Consider the following 22,105-nt stretch of genomic DNA (forward strand, 5'->3'; position numbering starts at 1 on the left):
AAGTAATACTCACACATTTTATGTTCTGAATGACCTATCCTTGTAACATCTACTATAAATGACAAGATAATGTCTCTTGTCTCTTGTATCATAGACACAATAATACTTTATTGATGAGTTTGAAGACTTATTTGTCAATGTCTTTAAAAATGTGTGAATAGACAGCCCATTCTCACCCCCAAGGCGTCACTTAACTGACGCCTTGGGAAGCATTTGGACATGCTTCAATATCTGACGCTTTAGGCGCCCTTTAGCGTCAGTTAGATGACGCCCTAGGATCGCGGGTACCCTACCCCCACCCCACACCTAAACCTAACCGCGTCCTCTAACTGACGCTTTCCTTTAGCGTCAGTTAGATGACGTCGTAGGATCGCGCTTGAGGGCGCTCAAAACGTCAAATATTGAAGCATGGTCAAAGGTGACACCTTGGGGTGAGAATGCGTTGGAATAGAGGCAAATTATGTAGATTCAACATCAGAATAAGAAACCTTGGAGTCTTCAGGAGTTCTTTATAAAATTCATCAGTGCTTCATCTGGAAAAAAAGTCAATACGATCAATAATAAAAACGTATTTTAGTTACATAATCCAAAGTGAAGCCATTATGTACTGTATATATAACTGTAACAGTATCTACCATCAAAAATGCTCGGCAGTCAGTTTAGTAATGTTTGGGTTACCTTGAAAAGACTAAGTAGAGCGCTGTATGTCAGAGAAAAGAGGAATAGGAAGATGAAGGAAGTGGCAGTGGACCAGAGACTTCTGAACTCATCCTCCTCCAGAACATCTTTATTACAATTCAGAGCAAAGCCCTTCTCCGGCTCTGGTGGCTCCCCTGGAAAAGAAAACACATGTTCATGGGACATATGAACAGGATAAGCATTTAGTCCAGTACATATTTGAAAATATAAAATCAAAAATCCTGAATTTAAAGTCCAGTGAATCTTACTAGGCTTCTAGTTACTGTATAATCAAGCACATGGCAGCTGCATGTACTCACATACATTCATTTGCACAGACTGCTAAATGTACACAAGAAGTGACAAACATATAACATTGTCCTGTCTCTTACCATACACTTTAAAACAAAACATGCCTTATTGATTATAAATGTCAAAGGTTACTGGTGACTTTGGTGGTGTGCAGAGTCATAAAAATATTCTAATCTCACGAATATATCGATGAAACGGGGCCAGAATGTAAAGCATACAAGCTGTAATAGCATACAATGTAAAATTTCTGATTATAAGAACCAAATGAGAGCTGGACTAAATCATGCAAAGTTGCAAACACAAAGATTTATTGCTTAAAATTGGAAAAAAAAAAAAAAAGCCAAAACAAACAAACAAACAAACAAACAAACAAAATTGTCAAACCAAAATTAAATATTTTTGATTTGAAACATGGAACATGACACTGTTATATCAGAGGACATAGAAAGGCTACAGCGGTACAGTAAGCACAGGACAAAACATAAAAGCGCAATTTTAACAAAAACATTACACTCATACAGGTCAGAATACATTTTTGCTCTTGAAAAGTATTGCTTTTTAACACTATGATATTAATATGACTATAGTTCCTGTTCATAATTATTTTAATGCAATAACAAATTAAGCATAGTTATGAGTGAAATTTGGCTTGTAAGTTTGACCCATGCGGTAAAGTGATACAAGCAGAACAATGACCGATGAACAAAAACATCAAAGACAGATTATCTGACAAGTGGGCAACACTGAGCATAAGCACTGGAAAATGTAAAAACAAACAGATACAAGTTATCAATTATAATCATGGACACAAACTGGACATTCTGGCTGTTTACTTTTGCCGGTTGAAACTTCTAATGGAGATTTTGCATTGTCCATGTTGGCGTGTTTGACTGCACAGGTGAAGACGGTTTGGAGATCTTCATACTCTTGTTTTGACAAGGTTAGGATGCTGAGAACAGACGTGGAGCTCTTCTGATGAATAGGAGCACTGGTTCTGGCCTCTATGTAAGGCCCTTCGCCCACTTTCCACATGATATAGACATCACCCAGTTTGTGGCTTGTGACCTCACATACCAGAGAGACACTGTCGCTGACATTGTTGTTAGTATCAGGTTTGTAAATGGTAACGTTGGGTTTCTGTCCATCTTAATTAAAGGAGGTGATAAAGGTTCATTAAAAAAACAGAAGTTTTAAACTATAATGAATAACAATAGTGCATCAAGACAGTCCAAGCTTTTTGACAGTGAAACCATTTCAAATGGGTATTTGTTGTATTTAATTTTCATAAAAAAGTATTTTAAAAAAGTATAATTCTATAAATGCACATACAGCCGAAGTCAATTATTTGGAGGTAACATTGACTTACCTCCTTTATCAAAACGGATGTCCTGCTTGATGTCTCTTTTATTATTTGTGTCACGGACGGTGCAGGTGACCATTTCTCCATCAAACCATGTCTTGTTATTAATGGTGACATAGTGGGTAAGAATCCACAAGTTTGGAGTGTCAGTTAAGACATTTCCCTTTGTGATGTTCTCACTATTTACAGGTATATTATTCACTGTACATGACACTAAAGCGTCTTCCACTGTATTTTTTACATCTCCAGAAACAACAGCTTCCAAGACAACTTTATCATTGACAAATAGTTCTCTCTCAATGGGTGGCTTCAGCATCAGTGTGAATTTAGCTACAAGGGAGAAAGAAAGTATATGACTTCATGTACATTTGTATTTAAGTGTATATCTGTGAATTGGAATTATTTTGAAGGAGTGTATCCTTGTGTGAATTTGAAATAGAAGTGAGGGTGTGAACTAGCAAACCAACATTAAATGATTTACCTTTAAAGTTCTTCTTCTCAATAATCGGTTTTCCCCGATGTGTGACCTCACAGGAATATGAAGTATTTGCATTCCAAGTCTCACTGCTGACTTGATAAAAACTGTATGCCTTGTAAAGACCTGTTTCTTCATTTAGTTTGCTTTCCAGTTTCAGGCTTGTCGTGTCATTATTTACTTTCCATTGTCCAGTGAGCTTCTCGGGGTAGAAATCCTCAATAACACACATGACAGATGTACTTTTTGGAGTTGTAACAGGAACCAAAGTCAGGGTTGGTTCTTGTGGTTTCACTACAAATAAAACAAGGTTTATGCACAATGAAACTGAGGACATGTGACATTTTGCAATCTTATTACCACAACAGTTTAGTTAAATATTCATCCTGTTAATGTCTGTTGTTACCTATTCTGAATGTTTCACTGACAGTTTTCGATGGGTGTACTGCAGTACAGCTAATATTATTTTTATTCCATTTCGTTTCATTGATAGTTATGTGGCTGACTTTCAACATCTTGCTTCCAGTTGTTACTGTAGGATACTGGATGAAATCAGTCAAGGCATTTCCTCTCTGATCCATCCATTTGAAACTGACAGATTCAGCAGGAGAAAACCCAGAAGCCAGACAGCCAACAATTAGGGAATCAGATGAAGATTTACATTGAGACATCTTATAAACTGTTGGTGGATTGGCAGCTACACCTAAAAGAGCAAAACCACACAGAACACACATTTGGGTTAAACTCTGATGAAGCAGACAAACAAAGTGGAACTGTTGGACTTTGCTTCAAAGTCTCTTAAAAACATTTTAATCTGGAAACAATTTTATATCCACACTGCATTCATTAATACATTAGTTATCATTGTTAATAAACACATACAATTAAATTATAAACTAAAATTTTGAATCATTACATAAAATGAAAGCTGCTGCATTGTCCTTTTGAAACTTTAAACAGTAATTAGTTAATATAGCAAATGCCATGGGTGCGTTTTGATGTCATATTGCCCTCGAGCGAATTTAAAAAATATTTGGGAATATTTGCTATATGTTTGTTTCATTAGGCAAAAATACAATAAACATTAAATTTAGTATTTATTTCCTCAGTGAAATAATTTAATAAAACGATAATTCTAATTCAAACTGTCTAATACTTCAAAATTAACAACAAAAAAAAAATGTTTAGCAAGGACAAACGCGGCAACAATATTACATTTATCATAGCCTGAGTCTGATGTTATTTTCAGTACAGCCCATTACCGAAACGCAAGATGACCATATACATTTATATGAACAAGCGAGTCCGCGATGTATGCTATGCTTGTAGGTTAGAAACATGCCAGGCAAGAACAAAGTAGCTGCTAGAGAAGTTCTGCAAAAATTAACAACTACATTTACTTACGACATTCATGATGTAGAGGAAATAACAACACTCATAATTTAGGCTAGATAAAGTTTTTCATTAATATGAGTAAATTGGTCATAACGAAAAAGTTTTTATCATGATCGAGGAGTTTCTCAAAATATAGCCTATTGCTGTGCATTGTATCAGAGATACAAGATCATTATTAGCCTAAAATAAAGTTTCTTAATATTATGAGAAAGTACCTAAGTCCTTATGAGAAAGCTTCTCATTATAGGCTATACGACAGTTGATATCTTTTTTTATAAAAAAAAATGTTAACGTTTGAACAATCAACGTTAAAAAGAGAGAGAAATTTGCTAAATTATAGCTAGGTGTTTTGGATATAGGCTGGAATCTGTTCAGCAAACTAAACAAAGACTTTAAAAAGCCAAAATTCCCACGATATTGTCCTCGACAGATTTATGATAACATAATTTATTGTGTCTTTGTTTAGTTTGCTTAACAGATTTCAGCCCATCTATATTAAACCCAAACAGTCCAATAGGCTATATTATTATTTGAATACAAAATATAGAGATAAAATCAGTAAATAACTTACTTGTGACGATCACCTTCGTCCCTTTGCCCCAGTAGTCGAAGTAACTATCACAACGCTACATTATTGATATCAGTTGCACAAAAGCCTAATTCATAGGCTGTTGGATAGGCTATAATGTGCTCTGCATTATTAGCCATATTGTGTTTCGCTTTTACACTAGCTAATAAAGAATTGAATGTACAGGACAGATGTGTCTAAATGAATACAATAATTTATATAGCCTACACTTTAGCCTATTTATCATTATAATGGCAACTATAGGCTACTTGCGCATCTATGGACGCATATGTCTCTAAGTTTTGAAATGAAATCCAGCTATAGTGTTTTTTTTAAAAAAACATATATTTAAAACAATTTGCATTAATGCAACATCAAAATAATCAGAGTTTATAAAAAACAATAGGCCTATGCCGACGATGTGGGAATACGATAGCCTAAACTCTAACAGTAATATCGAGCAATTTTGGTTTACAGTTTTTGTTTAATTTTTAATTCCAAGTAGGCTATATAGCTAAACTAAAAATGTTCAGATGTGAATGTAGTAAAGAACTTACTTGAGACGGTCACTTGTGTGCCTTTACCCCAGTAGTCAAAAGCATCACAATGAGACATATGACGTGATCTGATATCCAAAAACCTTGAACTTCAAAACCCTTTCCGTTTAGTAGACCTAGGTATTATTGAAATCCGTGGATTTGTAGAGGAAAGCTATCAAATTATCCAAGTGCCACCACAACAAATTCATTGGATAAAAAAAATGTATATATATATATATAGGCTATATATATATATATAAAAATAATTGAACAGACTTTTGAACTATTTGCACTTTTGCACTATTATATTGACTGTATGCATACAGTATATGTATGCACTGAAAAAACAGACTTTTTTGCACTATTATATTGACTGAATGCATAATTGCACTTTCTCAACTCATATTTGGCTGCTCTATCTGCCTTCATAGTATGTGCCTGCCTTCCCATTTTTTAGTTTTACCAATTATGTTTTTGTCTTTTTTTTGTCTGTACACCGTGGGATAGAGGGAAACGCAATTTCAATCTCTTGTATGTCTTGACATGTGAAGAAATTGACAATAAAGCTATCTTTGACTTTGACTTTGTGCGAGCGGACCAGGATGTGATGACCCTGAATGATCGGGAGGAAGCACATGAGGGAGTGAAGGAGCTTATCCTGAACTGACCATAGGCCAAAAGCCGGTGAGCCCTTGCAGACCGCGTCGCAACCCATGTTGGACGTGTCTGTCGAGGTGACTTTTTCGGCAAGACTATTCCTCCCATAGTCACTCCCCGCTGATACCATTCGGCCACTGTCCAGGGCTGCAGAGCTGAAATACAGGTCTGAGTCACTCTGATTGTTTGGCGGCCTGTGGCCCACGCCCGGCGAGTCGCATGGGTGTTTAGCCAGAGTTGAAGCTGCCGCATGCGCAGTAGCCCCAGCTGGAGAACTGCGGCGGCTGAGGCCATGTAACCCAGCGCTCTCTGAAAGGTTTTCAGAGGCGTGAGGCTGTTCATCTGAAAAGAAGCGGCTAGTCGCTTAACACGGCGTGCGCTGTGTTGATAAGCGAGCCGTCATATCCACAGAGTCTAGCTCTATTCCTAGGAAGGAAAGTGCTTTTCTGGGCTGTAGTGAGCTCTTTGTCCAATTGACAGAAAGGCCCAAACTGTCCAGATGATTGAGGAGAACTGTCCGATGAGATAGAAGCTCTGTGTGTGATTGTGCCAAAATCAGCCAGTCGTCCAGATAGTTCAAAATTCGCAAACCCTGGCTCTGCAGGGGTGCAAGCGCCGCATCCATGCACTTCGTGAACGTACAGGGTGCTAAGGATAGGCCAAACGGAGGGACGGTGTATTGATAAACCTAGCCGTCGAAGGCAAATCGCAAGAATGGCCTGTGACGGGGATTTATCTGAATCTGAAAGTAGGCATCTTTTAGATCGAGAGAAATAAACCAGTCCCCCTGGCGCACATGCGCAAGAAGTTTCTTGACTCTAAGCATTTTGAACGGTCTTTTCTCAAGCACTTTGTTCAAAAATCTGAGATCTAAAATCGGTCTGAGGCCGCCGTCTTTCTTGGGGACAAGAAAATAACGGCTGTAAAACCCTGACTCGCTCAGAGAAGGAGGCACTCTTTCTATGGCCCTTTTGCACAAAAGGTTTGCTATTTCTGAACGGAGCAGACTGGCTGCTTCCGTGTTCACAGTGGTGTTGTGCATGACGGCTCGTGAACAGCCAGTGTTGGCTGTTTTGTGAGTGACTTCCCGATTGAAGTGAATGGGGAGAGAGTCACATGTGAGTGATGAGCGAGAGGAGTCACAGGCACGGGACTTACATGCAGAGAGGAGTTTACTGGCCGTGTAACAGAGCGGGCAGAGAGGGGACGCTCGCACGGGCTTGTGGGCACGTTTATTGACTCTGACACTCGAGCAGGCTGTGTCCACTTCATGGGAGTGGGCTCTGACAGAGACACGGAGAGTGTGGTGCTTGTGTGAAGGGGTGAACACTGAATTGTGGGCACATTTTCTACACACAAGACTTGTTTGCTCTTTAAGAGATTTCTCTGGGTCGCCGTGAAAACGGCGTTTGGGTGCAGGCAAGCGGGAAATGTGACCGGCTTTTTGGCTGCTGTATACACTGCTGCAGTAACCTGAAGAGAGGGGACTGACAGAGGACGAAGCTTTGATGGCGGTCCGGCATTTTATCACTGTGGTCAGGAGGACTTCGGTTGTTCGGGCTTCAGCGCAACTTTAGGCCGAGGCGGTCTGCGGCAGCTGTCTGAGCATGATCTAGGGTGGCCGCCCTGATGACGCTGCGAAGTCTGGCTTTGCTGAGCTTGGCGCCCATAAAAAAACTCCAAATCTCTGCCAGCAAAGTTTCCAGACGTATTCCGTTAAATTACAGCAAATAAACGTTTCACAAAATTCAAAATTACATGCAAAAACTGTAAAAATACAGAATTTACTTTACAATCAAAAATTATTAAATTACAGTATATTTGTAACGGTCACCAGGTGGAGTGCCCTTGAGAGTCACCAGAGGGAACTCCACACCAGATGTTTCACTCACAACTACATTTCCCAGAACTCACTGCCCGGACTCATCATCACTGATCACATTCACCTGTACCTCATTCACTGATTGCATTCACCTGTGTCTCATCCTGTTAATCTGTCTATATATACCATGTTCATTCAGTCACTCACCGCGAAGTCTTGTTAAAGCAACACATTCTCACCCCAGGGCGTCACCTTTGACCATGCTTCAATATTTGACGTTTTAGGCGCCCTTTAGCGTCACTTACATGACGCGATCCTACGGCGTCATCTAACTGACGCTAAAGGAAAGCGTCAGTTAGAGGACGCGGTTAGGTTTAGGTGTGGGGTGGGGGTAGGGTACACGCGATCCAAGGGCGTCATCTAACTGACGCTAAAGGGCGCCTAAAGCGTCAGATATTGAAGCATGTCCAAATGCTTCCCAAGGCGTCAGTTAAGTGACGCCTTGGGGGTGAGAATGGGCTGCGATCCTATGGCGTCCTCTAACTGACGCGAAAGGAAAGTGAGAATGGGCTGGTTTAAGTGTTACACTGCAATTCTGAGCATTCTTACGGTTTTCTTGTCGCTTGGTTTTTTTTTTTGATATCTTGCCCTGTTCCCTGGATTACTCTCTTGCCTCTGGTCCCTGCCTGTTTTGTTTGTTTCTTTGTTTATCTGTTTTGGACTGCCTATATGACCCTTGCCTGTACATTGGATTACAGCCCATTCTCACCCCCAAGGCGTCACTTAACTGACGCCTTGGGAAGCATTTGGACATGCTTCAATATCTGACGCTTTAGGCGCCCTTTAGCGTCAGTAAGATGACGCCCTAGGATCGCGTGTACCCTACCCCCACCCCACACCTAAACCTAACCGCGTCCTCTAACTGACGCTTTCCTTTAGCGTCAGTTAGATGACGCCGTAGGATCGCGTCATGTAAGTGACGCTAAAGGGCGCCTAAAACGTCAAATATTGAAGCATGGTCAAAGGTGACGCCTTGGGGTGAGAATGCGTTGTGGATTACGCCTCTGGATTGCCCTCAAATAAAGCTGCGTTTGGATCTCATCTCTGTCTCTGAGCAGATTCGTCACAATATTACTGTTGATAATGGCTTATTAAACAGTGGAAAAATTGATAAAATGTTGTCAAATTAAATTACATAGCATACTTACAATAAGTACAAAGGAAAAATATTTTAAATTTGGGGAACAAGGGGGTAATAACCAGGAGAATTAATATATATATATATATATATGAAGAGTTCAGATGCAAAAGCCTCTAAATGCCATTTGAAATTTTCTTCTTTAATGATGATTTTTATCAAACTTGTATATTTAAGTTAAGTAATTTAACTTAAATAACAATTAATAGATAATTATCATTGTCATTTAAGTGAAATCACTGAACTTAAATATACAAGCTTGATAAAAATGATAATTCTAGAAGAAAATTTCAAATGGCACTTAGAGGCTTTTGCATCTGAACTCTTCATATATACTGTAAGTATTATAGAACTAAGGGGTACTTATTCTACTTGATTATTATCTGATTATTTCAAAAAAGTATGTTTAGCAAGAACATACCTTTTTGAAATAATGGTGAACCAGTACACACTGTATAGGCTTTTCTTTTAAATTACAGGGTACATAAATATGCATTTAGTAGAAAAAAACTAATCTTTTTTTAACAAAAGTGCACTGAGAACGAAAACTTTTGCTTAAATATTGGGGAAAGATCCTCTTGTTTCATGTAGTTGTTGTTCTCTTGTTTCATGTAGTTACAGGGTAAGTGTGACAATGCGGGCTGTAAATTAAAGTGGTGCTTGTTACCCTCTTGTTTCATGTAGTTACTGGGTAAGTACAATAAAATGCATACACAATCTTATATCACTGACTTGGAAATCTTTATTTATTATACAAGCGCCACTTATCCTGTAACCACATGAAACCAGATATGTTTCCCAGTATATTTAAAAATTAAATGGGAAAAATAAAATTGCCTTAAAACATGTTAGCCCAAACTTTAACATCTGCAATTTTGCTATAAAAAACAACAAAATAAAAATAATAATAATGATTTTAATAAATGCATAGATATGTACCCTTTAATTTTTAAAAAGATACACTATGCACTAGTATTTTTACAAAAAGGTACACAGTTTATGTTATCGCTAAATTGCTCCCAAATGTAAGATTGTTAAGTAGCTAATTAATTGTGAACATTAGTGAAGGACCCTATAATTACTTGGACTATAAATATTTTGTTACCCCTTTATTTCCCAAGCTTTACATATTGTTCCCTTATACTTACAAGTACTATATAGGTACACTATAATTACAGAAAGTTACACTGTAAATTCCTCTTAAAGCTACAATACCTAAGATTTAGATGCCGCTAGAGGGCGCTACATTCAAAACAACAACAACGGCTTTGCTTGATGACGACGTGGAGAAACGCGGAATGATGGGAACTGTTGTTTTCAACTCCACCGTGGATAAATCAGTCAGACAGGAATCGAATTAGTTGTAATGGATGAGGTAAAGTTCGATTTCTATAAATGTTGCGTTTACATGCTTGTTTTTCCTTAAACTGAAGTAACCGCAAGAGAAGTCAGGTTTAAAAGTAAATTAGTTATCACAGATGTTACTGTACGAGTCACTGGACGAAGCTGGTGGAGAGGGTTTGAAGGGGCAGGTCTCTTGCAAGGAGTTGACGTGGCTTTATAAAACTTTATAAAAATAAAAAAATCATGTACAGTTGACACATCTTTTCATGTCGTGTAAGTATTCAACCACAGCTACAGTTTCACAAAATTAACGTTAAGGGGGTCGCACACCGGACGAGAAGCTCAGCGCCGCGTCGCGCAACACATTCTCACCCCAAGGCGTCAGCTTTGACCATGCTTCAATATTTGACGTTTTAGGCGCCCTTTAGCGTCACTTACATGACGCGATCCTACGGCGTCATCTAACTGACGCTAAAGGAAAGCGTCAGTTAGATGACGCCCTAGGATCGCGTGTACCCTACCCCCACCCCACACCTAAACCTAACCGCGTCCTCTAACTGTTAGAGGACGCGGTTAGGTTTAGGTGTGGGGTGGGGGTAGGGTACACGCGATCCTAGGGCGTCATCTAACTGACGCTAAAGGGCGCCTAAAGCGTCAGATATTGAAGCATGGTCAAATGCTTCCCAGTTAGGTGACGCCTTGGGGGTGAGAATGGGCTGCGTCGCGCCACATATTTCAAATTCGAACACATTATTATCTATAAGTGTACACATACCGGCGGCGCCATTCGGCGTCTGTCCGCGGCACCCAGCAACGGCTCAGGACCGTGTTCAAAATCCTGCTGCGCCACAGAGCGCCATTTACATGGTTTATTTTTGTCTCAAATCGTTGCTAATGGACCCTGACTTCGCCCTATGCTTCAATATGCATAGTTTTGCATTCATTTACAGAAATCAGCTGCTTGAATGACAATTGCTGATGTTATTAGATTTTTCAGGTGAGATTCTCAATTCATTCAGTTAACGGATGATCTGAGGTAAAGTTTTCAGAATGCAGACTCAGCAACGATTGTATTTAATTGTACAGTACAATCATAACATAGAACAGACATTATCCTCATTTCCTGTCATTAAACATAACAATATTGCTGGCCATACACTGATGAGAAAGTGCGCGTCCGGTGTTCGATAACGTTACTGTGGAGTTGTCCTAAACGTGGCGCGGCGCTTCTCGTCCGGTGTCCGACCCCCTTTACAGCCAACAGTTCACATTCCGAGAATAAATGAAAAGAATAATAGGCTTTATGCCGTGCGTCACGTGACCAAACCGGAAAACGGGTCTCATCGCATCCGCTTGTCAGAGAAAGTGTTAACGGCTGTAAGAACTGACTACGATATCTATGGATATTTAAGGTAATCAGCAAACCTAGTTCACTTTGTTATTGCCGTTTTCTTACATTTTAATATCTAAACGTTACTGTGAAGAATAAAAAATATAAAACGTTTAAATATCAATCTGCACATGTGAGGGATATTGGTTATGCTAATCTTTGTTTGCTCCTTTTAAGTTATCTTGAGTAAAACCGCAAAAAATTTCATGAAGCACATACAAAAGACCTGGACCGGAAGCGATGCGACCTGTTTTACAGAGAATGCGGAAGTAAGTTGTGCATAAAGCCTATTGTGCTCAATTCCCTAACAAATGCGCGAAATAAGCTTACATTTGTTGCTTGATAGACGCTAACGCACAACTACAACTACCGCATTTGTCCAGGACTACACGTAGTACGAGCGAAAAACCGAGGTAAGCGGATATGATGCGATTGACTCGCGACTCCCAGCTCACCCCTGCTTACACGCCCCGTTTCCTTAGTTAAAATCTCAATTTTCTCGTGATTTAAACATTGTTTGAAACATTTGGAATATTGTAAGTTATCATCTTAACTAAATATATAACACTGGCCTTGTGATTTTGGTATATTTTAATGCAAAAATCTTAGGTATTGCACCTTTAATTGCACAGTACTTTCCGGGCTGTAATCTAAAGCGCTACCGAGTTTTTTGTTTTAAAAATAATAATCTAAAATTCCGCCATACAATTGTACTCAATGAAAGTTTGAGTGAATTGTTACTGTTTTATAAAGTCGTTGTTAATGGGTTTATGAAATGAAATCTTTCACTGTGGCCACTCCATGCACAGCGATGCATTCCACCTCAAATTCTCCTCATGCAACAGACTTTACAACAACCTCTTGATGAATGCATCACAATTTTTCTTTTGGTTTTAGGTTCTATATAAAGCATTTACATTTTAACTATAAATTTAGCCACTGCTGACCATTGCGGTTGAAACCAAGATGGAAACAATCCATCGAGAGCGAAGAGTAGAGTGTGTGTAAGAGGTGGAAGACGACGAGGACGAGGACGTGAAAGAGAGCAAGATGTAGACTGTTGTCAAGGCTAAATCCAGCAGGTTTTTCCCTTTGCCTGCCAACGAGACATCATTGCCTGTGAGGAATGATGACATCGTTGCCTGTGAATAACAGGCAGAATGATATCTTCACTGAACGATTCTGCAGTTGCACAGTGTCCTGTAACATGCTTTCCGTTTAGAGCTTTGCAGTTGGACTGTTGGAAGCAGCTGAAAGTGCCCAATATGCAGACATTCAGTAGCTATACAATATTCAGTACAATATAGGCTACTTGCAGTGCACAGCCTGTACAATTGTATTTACCTAAGTTAACACTATTTTTTTATATAAATTGCAAGTAATAGTTACAATATTTTTTTCTGTAACTGCATGTAATGTAACATTTTGATTAATGTATCAATGTAATGTGTTTACTGTAATGTCTAATGAATTAAGTATTTTTGTATTTATATTTGACTGGATGTGTTTAAGATCTGAAAGCATTATTTGATTTTGAGCACAGATAAAATGGTTTTGAGTAACATTCTTTGATTTTGCCAGAAGAGTCTGATGTAGTTTGAAGATTTTTTGTGTGTTTGTGTTTAATGTTTTGACATGTGTGATGGTTTCGAGGAATGGGTTTTAGCAATTCAGAAAAACTGCGATATATCAGCCATGTTTATGTGACCGAATTCCGAACCCTGACAAAATGATGTTTCAATAGGCTAATAACTGAAGGACCTGCCGAATATGCAGAAAACGAATAATGCATACCTTAAAAATAAATAATTAATAGCACTGCATTTCGCGAGCATTTATTTGAATCTCATTGGTTTATTAATTCACTCACGCATGAACACGGTAATTCTTCTCTCCAATTTTCTAAAAAAAAAAAAAAAAAAAAAAGTCATGGTTTTATATCCGAAAAGTTTTTGCATGGTGCTTTATCACCGTGCCACCCCATAGTCACATTGACATAAACAAGTGCAAAAACCATGCGTCAGCATGTCATGCGTCATTCTTTACAAATTCTCCAACAAATGTAGGCTATAGGTTTGAGAATATCACGTTTTTCCACAATCGAAAAACATTTCAGGGCTCAATTGAGGTAAAATCCACAAATAATCTATATCAAGTCCACATAAAAACAAACAGACAAAGCGGTCTGTAAATTCCCCACCATATAATTTGTGCCTAAAGCCAGTCTCTTTTCTAAATCAACAGTCATTTTGAATCGATGTCTTGAGAAGTTGTTTTCTCGCCCTCTAGCGTTACTATACGGGGTTGAAGGCTCTGCTGTTATCTTTTTTTTTTTTGCAAAAAAAAAATCATCATAATAATAATAATAATAATAATAAAATGTAAATACGTAGCCTACCATAAGAGGAACAAGTTGTTTCATAATCATTTTCATATTTCATATTTCTAGTAATATTTAATTAATAGTAATTTTAATAACATTTTGTACAAACATATTACAGTTTTTTTTACAATCGCCATGACAATTTTTTCAATCCTTTTAACAAATTTCCTAAATTCTTAACTCAACAACACACCTACAACACAAAATGGTTAATTTCATGCTCAAAATCACACACACTGTAAACTAAACTCCAACACTAATTTTCAAAAAACAATAATATACTGACACAATACACTATGTCTACCAAAACACTAACACTCGTTCTCTTCCAAGGGACATTAATCAATCATAGCACACAAACATGTCATAAAAACACTAACATGAAATGGAATTACAGAAACGGTGAGAGGGTGGGTGAATTGCCCAAATGTGGGACACCTAAGGTTTACTGTTTGTCCCCCATAAATACATGAATGACAATGAAAATATGGGTTAGATAAAGCTGTGGTGTCATGTGATCAAAATCATATGACCCAAATGTATAATCATATTTGAGGGTGGAGCAGTCATCAAAAGCACCGTCTACCAGACGTCTCCATGCCTCTAAGTGGTCAGTGTTTGTTATCTGGTGCAAAACCTGAGGTTTTCTACCCACAAGCAGCAGCCATAGCAGTGTTTACAAAACCTGCGTCTGGGCCGTCACTATGGAAAAATGATCTGATCATTCGTTTCCTAAAGGGGCTAAGAGGATGAATCCTCCCAGACCCCCATCTGTCCCCATATGGGACCTTTCCATGGTGCTAGAAGCCCTGAAAGATCTCTTTACAAGATATCTGTATGGCATGCAGGCTGGCCCCACCTACATTTATAAGGTTTTATAACCGAAAAGTTCCCGCCTTACAAGCCAAATTGCTGTCGGTTTAAAAGTCAAGTACCACCTGCCCCGTCGTTTCTGAGTACTGCACTCGCTTGAGCACCGCTTAACGTGCTGTGAGTTTTTTCCCAAGGGAAAATAATGCCCATACTATCACTCAGTACAGGCCAAAGTTTTTCTCTTCACCCTGACTGTCTGTGACACTATTATAATGAATAGCCTTTCTTGTGGCTAAATTATTTGAGAATGATGCTGCTAGCCTCTCTTCTCGGACTCTCTGTGAGTTCATGGTAATTATGCGCTATACAGAGCTTGCAAATCTCTGATTCTTTTGTGAGGGGATAGCAAGAAGAAAGATAGTTTTAAAAGTGAGAAACTTCTCAGGAGCTAGAGAAAGACCTTCTAATACAATGGCCAGACCCCAGGTCGGCACCCTCTTATGAACTGCTGTCCTCAGCCTCAAAGTGCCACGAAGGAAACAAGTTACAAGCGATGTCTCCTAAGAGAAACTTTACTGAATGGGACGTGGTAAGCAGCTAGTGCCGCCACATACACCTTTAGTGTGGAGGAGGATAACCCTGTGGAGAAACGCTCCTGCAGGAATTCCAGCACTGCACCCACTGGGCAGTTAACTGGGTCCTGAAGGTGTTTTCCACACCAAGAACTTCAAGGCATAAAGCTTCCTCGTGGATGGAGCTTTGGAGTGAAGAATGGTCTCAATAACCTCGGTTGAGAGACCGGAGGCCAAGCCCACAGTTCCACAGTTTTCCAGTTTCCAGTTTATCTGCCCAGTAACATAGTTTTCATAGAAATAGATTTTAGAGGAAATAAAGGGTTTAGAGTAATCAAAAATAGAGGGTTTAGAGTAATCAAAGGCTTGGAGGGATTGTAAGATTCCAGCCCATTCTCACCCCCAAGGCGTCACTTAACTGACGCCTTGGGAAGCATTTGGACATGCTTCAATATCTGACGCTTTAGGCGCCCTTTAGCGTCAGTTAGATGACGCCCTAGGATCGCGTGTACCCTACCCCCACCCCACACCTAAACCTAACCGCGTCCTCTAACTGACGCTTTCCTTTAGCGTCAGTTATATGACGCCGTAGGATCGCGTCTTGTAAGTGACGCTAAAGGGCGCCTAAAACGTCAAATATTGAAGCATGGTCAAAGGTGACGCCTTGGGGTGAGAATGCGTTGAAGATTCTGTTATGCCATATATCAGCCCATTCTCACTCCCAAGGCGTCACCTAACTGACGTCTTGGGAAGCATTTGGACATGCTTCAATATCTGACGCTTTAGGCGCCCTTTAGCGTCAGTTAAATGACGCCCTAGGATCGCGTGTACCCTACCCCCACCCCACACCTAAACCTAACCGCGTCCTCTAATTGACGCTTTCCTTTAGCGTCAGTTAGATGACGCTGTAGGATCGCATCATGTAAGTGACGCTAAAGGGCGCCTAAAACGTCAAATATTGAAGCATGGTCAAAGGTGACGACTTGGGGTGAGAATGCGTTGTCAGTTAGATGACGCTGTAGGTTCGCGTCATTTAAGTGACGCTAAAGGGCGCCTAAAACGTCAAATATTGAAGCATGGTCAAAGGTGACGCCTTGGGGTGAGAATGTGTTGCTATATTTCAAAAACAAAGTTGAAATCTTACACACAGGTGACAACATTTGATTGTATAACATATTTGCTGCATGCTCTGTTCATGCTTGAGCTTAGATCAATAATATTCCCCCAAATGTTAACAATTTAGCTGAGTTGTCTCGAGCAAACAATATTATATTACAGTAAACAGTGTTGCTGATATGTTTTTTTTTTCTTTTTTTTTTCGTCTTCAATTTTCTGGCTGCACATCTGAATATAAAACTGATTCTTGCTATTACTGTATCTCTTGAGGTCTTGCAGACGGGGAGAAATCGTGGTATTTTTGTGTTAATGCCATCCATGGCTCAAATATAAAGAGAAAGACAAACTGTACTCTGCACATACAGATCACTGGAATGTTCTAATAAAGTCATTTTTCTGTCAAATGAAAACTTTCAGTCAAACAAACAGTCAAAAATGTTTTATTCTTGCAGTAAATTAGTTGGAAATATGAAAATTATTTTTTCTAAAATTGCCTAGCGTACATGCTCATTCGTCAACTCATTAGAAAATTCATTGTATTTGTATGTTCATGTAATTTAGTTTGCATATTTTATGTATCCTATTGTAACAAAACTTACTAAATGTAGGAAAGTGGCAAATGTAGCTGAAGAGAATCTACAGAGAGCAACTCTTTAATTCCCAGGATGTAAAATGTTATAGTCATTTGTGTCTGTACTTCTGTTTTTGTTTTGCCCTGCAGACGTTTGTCTCACTGTGACTCTTTTGCACAGTAATAAACAGCTGTGTCTTCAGTCTTCAGGCTTTTTATCTCCAAGTACAGAATGTTTTTGCTGGTGTCTTTTGTGATGGAGAACTGGCCCTGTAGAGACTGAGCAAAAATAGTGCCAGTGCCACTGTCAATACGGCCGATCCATTCCAGTCCTCTCCCTGGTTTCTGACGTATCCAGTGCAGCCAGCTAAGGGAGAGTCCAGAAACCACACAAGATAGTGTGACTGATTCAGGTTTCTTTACCTCAGAGCCAGAAGAGGTCAGAGATTGACCATGTGCCTCTGGAACTAAGACAGAATGTTAACATAATTAAAACAGCATTGGATTTTAATTGTCAAATTCAGAAAGTTTCTTAATGAAATTGGATATTACTGTAACTTACATGAAACCAGTACAAAGAGAGTAAAATAACTCAGGTTCATCTTCCTCTAAGATCAATGCAGTTCCATAAAAAAGTATGTTTCTGGTATGTGAAGAAGCTTTTAAAAATCCAAGCATTTATTGCACAGAGAATGGACTGTATTTCAAGATTCATTTGAATAAGGGAGGGTCTAAACAAACTAAACAAAATCTGCTGTGCTTCCCTCGATGTTAATCAGTGATTCCCCTGTTTTTCAGATAAAGATGATATAAATATCATTACATTATTACATTACTGAAATCCTATGCACTTAGGATTGTTGCATTATTCCAAAAAAAAATATATATAGATTGAGATTCACAAACAAATGTAAAGAGATTCGCTAGAAGTGTTTTCATACAATGCACAAGAAGAGATTCACAAATGTGTGCAGCGATCTGCAAATAAGAATGCGGTCAAATAAACGCCAGGCAGAGTTGTGTTTGTGATATAAAACAAATTTGTAAATAGTTTTTATTTATTTGTGAGTTTTTTATATATATATATATATATATATATATATATATTTGTGAAACTCAGTCTATTCATTTGGAATAATGCAACAATCCTAACCCGATAAATCAAATTGCAGTATGCTCAAAACTCAGCTGCCACATCCTAACAAAGGTCTAAGACAAGTGAGCACAGATGGGATTGCGCAACTAGGACTGTAGGTCTGATGTTGCTGGCTGACTGGTGCTTGTGTGACATCGGCCTGGCTAAATGAGGTCAGTGAGGAGGACGGAGTGACATGTTTTGGCATTTCAGGACTGACAGTGGTGGTTGTTGTTACATTGAGCACTTGCTGGCACTGATCTGTGGCTTTGCTTATTTTTTAGCATCACTAGGAATTAAAGCAAGAGTTCTGTACGTTTGAACGAACTGATCACTTTTTGGCCTCGAGTTACAGAGACATTAAACAAGTAAATATAAATGGGAGTATAAAGATCAAAAACTGCAATCCCCATCATCAGTAAACTCTGTCCTTTCAATGTCATGCAAATGATGAGTGGATATCAGATACAAACAAGCAATCATCTGAATTAAAAAAAAACTGAGAGAATTATAATAATAGTAAAACCTTTAATTATAGCCTAAGTGTTTTTTTTTCTGTGGTTAATGTACAGCTGCTTCAACAGATGGAGTCACTGTGACTGTCGAGCACAGTAATAAACAGCAGTGTCTTCTTCTCTCAGACTCTTGGCTTCAAGATACTGTGTACTTTGAGACACGTCCTCACTCATAATGAAGTGATTTTTCACAGAGTCTGCGTAAATAAGATAATCTGAGGCAGAACTGCTGCCAGAGTTTACTCTCCCAATCCACTCCAGAGCTTTCCCTGGCTTCTGTCTGATCCAGTGCATCAAGGCGCTTGTCATTGTAAAACCAGATATTTTACATGAGATCTTCACTGTTTCTCCTGGTCTCTTCATCACAGCAGAGGACTGATCTAATTGGATTCCATTACCACTGATACCTGTGAAATAAAATACATAAATCATATTACAGTAACAGTGAATCTGAATTTTTGTTTTTTGTTTTTGTTTGCTAGAATAACCCAAATGTCAAAATTACCTTGTTGAGATACAATCACCATAAAGATGAAATAGCAAATGCTCCTTGGCACCATTGTCTAAATGTTTGCTATATGTAAATGCTGCTCATATCATTTCACTGGACAGTGAACAGTGAGCTGGATGTGTGTGCGTTATATAGAGGTAAATTAGCACATTTGCATAGTCTGCTTTTACAGGCCTTCGTAATATGATTATTATTTATGAGAGGAGTTACTTAGTCCATAATTCTTTATTGTGATAATTGTGGACTCAAATTGAGGCATGTGTGTAATTTAAATGATGTTAGTGTGCTGGTTTTTGATTACTTTTTTAGAATTGATATAAAAATGTAATAAAATAATAATTGTGATCATTGATAATTGTTTTAAGTCTTAAGGAAAAGGTTGTTTCATTTTTAAGAAAAAGACTCCCTCTTGTGGAGTGCACTGCTATAGTGCACTATATTACAGTAAATAATATTAGCATTGTGACACATTTCTACAATAAACCTTTATACAGATTTTACAGCCCATTCTCACTCCCAAGGCGTCACCTAACTGACGCCTTGGGAAGCATTTGGACATGCTTCAATATCTGACGCTTTAGGCGCCCTTTAGCGTCAGTTAGATGACGCCCTAGGATCGCGAGTACCCTACCCCCACCCCACACCTAAACCTAACCGCGTCCTCTAACTGACGCTTTCCTTTAGCGCCAGTTAGATGACGCCGTAGGATCGCGTCATGTAAGTGACGCTAAAGGGCGCCTAAAACGTCAAATATTGAAGCATGGTCAAAGGTGACGCCTTGGGGTGAGAATGCGTTGGATTTTATTATTATTATGAATTATATTTATTTATTAATACAAGATACATTTATTGTTTAATCAAAACATATAACAAATAGCATTTCGTTTAACAGACACAAAACAACAATGTTAGATGTCATAACTTTAAGTCCTCTTGTGTGTTTTTGTGTGTGTGTGTGTGTGTAGCGTGTCTGAATCATGATCATGAAGCAGGTATTAAGTGTGTTGATCATTGTGTTGATGATCTACAGATCTGTTTTTGTCAGTTTCTCACATTGAGCTGGGCCACCGTGTTGGTCTTTGCACAGTAATATACAGCTGTGTCCTCAGTCTGCAGGCTGCTGATGTCTAAGTACAGCTCATTCTGGTCTGTGTCTCTGGAAATAGTGAAGCCACTCTTGAAGGAATTTCCAGAGTTTATTGATCCACTGCCCCATATGATCCCGATCCACTCCATGGCTTTCCCAGGAGGCTGCCTGATCCAAGCTGTGCCATAGTCTTTGAGGGCATATCCAGAGATCTGACAGGACAACCTGACTGATTGACCAGGAGTTTTAATCTGTGCAGGAGACGAGGTCAGTGAGATGCCACAAACATCTGTAAAAGACAACATTAACAACATACTGTTAGTCAGTCACTGCCAGTCTCATTTCATCTGTTTCTAACTAAATAAATATGTGAATTATTACAGTCAGCAACAGAAAGATTCCCTTTTCTGATGTGACTGAATGAATCCACTCACTTGGCACAAAGGCACATAAAATGAGTAGAATTTGAATCATGATTGATTTCTGAATCAGGCAGGACATCCACACACAGCTTTAGTGCTACAGTGACTGATCCTCTACTCTAGGAAACAGATACTCTTATTCTGCTGTGAAATTTGCATATTATTAACTAGTTAAATCAGGATATGATTTTGTAGCTTCAGCTTCTGTGACCGAAAATGCTTTCATGAAGTGTTTGCATTTTTGGTTTGCATATTGGCTCGTTATCACAAAGAGATCCGAGAGTTAGGAACTACATTATGCAGGCAAGGAATAACATTACATGAATCTTGATTAGTTACATCCATAGTTTCATGGCTTGTATATGTATGGCTTAAATGTCATTTGTTGCTTAGAGCTGGCCACTGTCAATGGCTGCGGCACAAGTTTTTGTTTTCATATAAAGAAAACAAGTTCAAAATTGTATTCTGAGTATTCAGTTCCTCAGAAGAAAGTAAGTCATACAGGTTTGAAATGACATGAGGGTGAGTAAATGATGACAGAATACATTTTTTTTGATGAACTATCCCTTTAAGTTTCAAACTTAATATGTGATAATATAATGGTATAACCATGAATGAGATTTAGAAATACTGGATGTTATAGTAGTTCTTGTGCAGTGCTTGTACTGTTTTCTCATGTTGTGGTTGTCTGGCACAATAATACACAGCTGTGTCCTCTGACTGTAGATTTTGTCCATTAAGAGTCACTGTGTTGCTGGAGTCACTTTTGGAGATGCTGAACTTGTTTGCCAGTGAGTCTTTTTTGTATATGCTTCCACCTCCCCATATGTGCACAATCCACTCCAGAGCTTTTCCTGCTGGATGTCGTATCCAGGCTGTTGCGTAATTATCATCAGTAACAGAATATCCAGACACCTCACACTTGAGAGTAAATGAGTGTCCTGGCTGCAGAACTACAGAGTTTGGCTGAGTGAGGATAATGTTACATTCCACACCTGTCAAAGAGAATAACAATACACACATCGATGAAATTATACAGTTGGTGCCAAAATATCTGTTCTATATTACTTGCTGATAAAGACACTCACTGGTCATTGCTGCCAAAAGCAACAGTAGATATGTAGGGAACATGATTTATGCTGATCTCAGCTCTCTCCTCTACTGAGATTAAAAATACAAACTTCTCTATTTAAACACAGAGGGGTGGAAAATCTGAGTAGTTTTGCATATATTAAAATGATC

General features: G+C 38.8%; 1 protein-coding gene and 1 gene segment (V, D, J or C); both read right to left on the reverse strand.

Moving 5' to 3' along the window:
- Nucleotides 1-445: 445 nt before the first annotated feature.
- LOC120490316 (uncharacterized) overlaps nucleotides 446-22,105 on the reverse strand; it is a 32,174-nt gene continuing 10,514 nt past the window's right edge. Inside the window, exons 4-13 of the mRNA XM_089128034.1 lie at nucleotides 17,357-17,560; nucleotides 7,143-7,267; nucleotides 5,825-6,326; nucleotides 5,346-5,413; nucleotides 3,232-3,528; nucleotides 2,832-3,119; nucleotides 2,357-2,680; nucleotides 1,824-2,135; nucleotides 679-833; nucleotides 446-533 (exon numbers count right to left, since the gene is read on the reverse strand). Coding sequence (XP_088984160.1) covers nucleotides 522-533; nucleotides 679-833; nucleotides 1,824-2,135; nucleotides 2,357-2,680; nucleotides 2,832-3,119; nucleotides 3,232-3,528; nucleotides 5,346-5,413; nucleotides 5,825-6,326; nucleotides 7,143-7,267; nucleotides 17,357-17,560 — 2,287 coding nt within the window. The 3' untranslated portion in view covers nucleotides 446-521. The remainder of the gene's footprint in view (nucleotides 534-678; nucleotides 834-1,823; nucleotides 2,136-2,356; nucleotides 2,681-2,831; nucleotides 3,120-3,231; nucleotides 3,529-5,345; nucleotides 5,414-5,824; nucleotides 6,327-7,142; nucleotides 7,268-17,356; nucleotides 17,561-22,105) is intronic.
- On the reverse strand, nucleotides 20,295-20,964 carry LOC120490322 (immunoglobulin heavy variable 3-9-like). The segment is given in 2 exon segments: nucleotides 20,295-20,730; nucleotides 20,876-20,964. Coding segments are annotated over 2 exon segments (402 nt in total).

The sequence above is a fragment of the Pimephales promelas genome, chromosome 3 (genome assembly GCF_988280905.1).
Source record: "Pimephales promelas chromosome 3, fPimPro1.hap1.1, whole genome shotgun sequence".
NCBI lineage: Eukaryota > Metazoa > Chordata > Actinopteri > Cypriniformes > Leuciscidae > Pimephales > Pimephales promelas.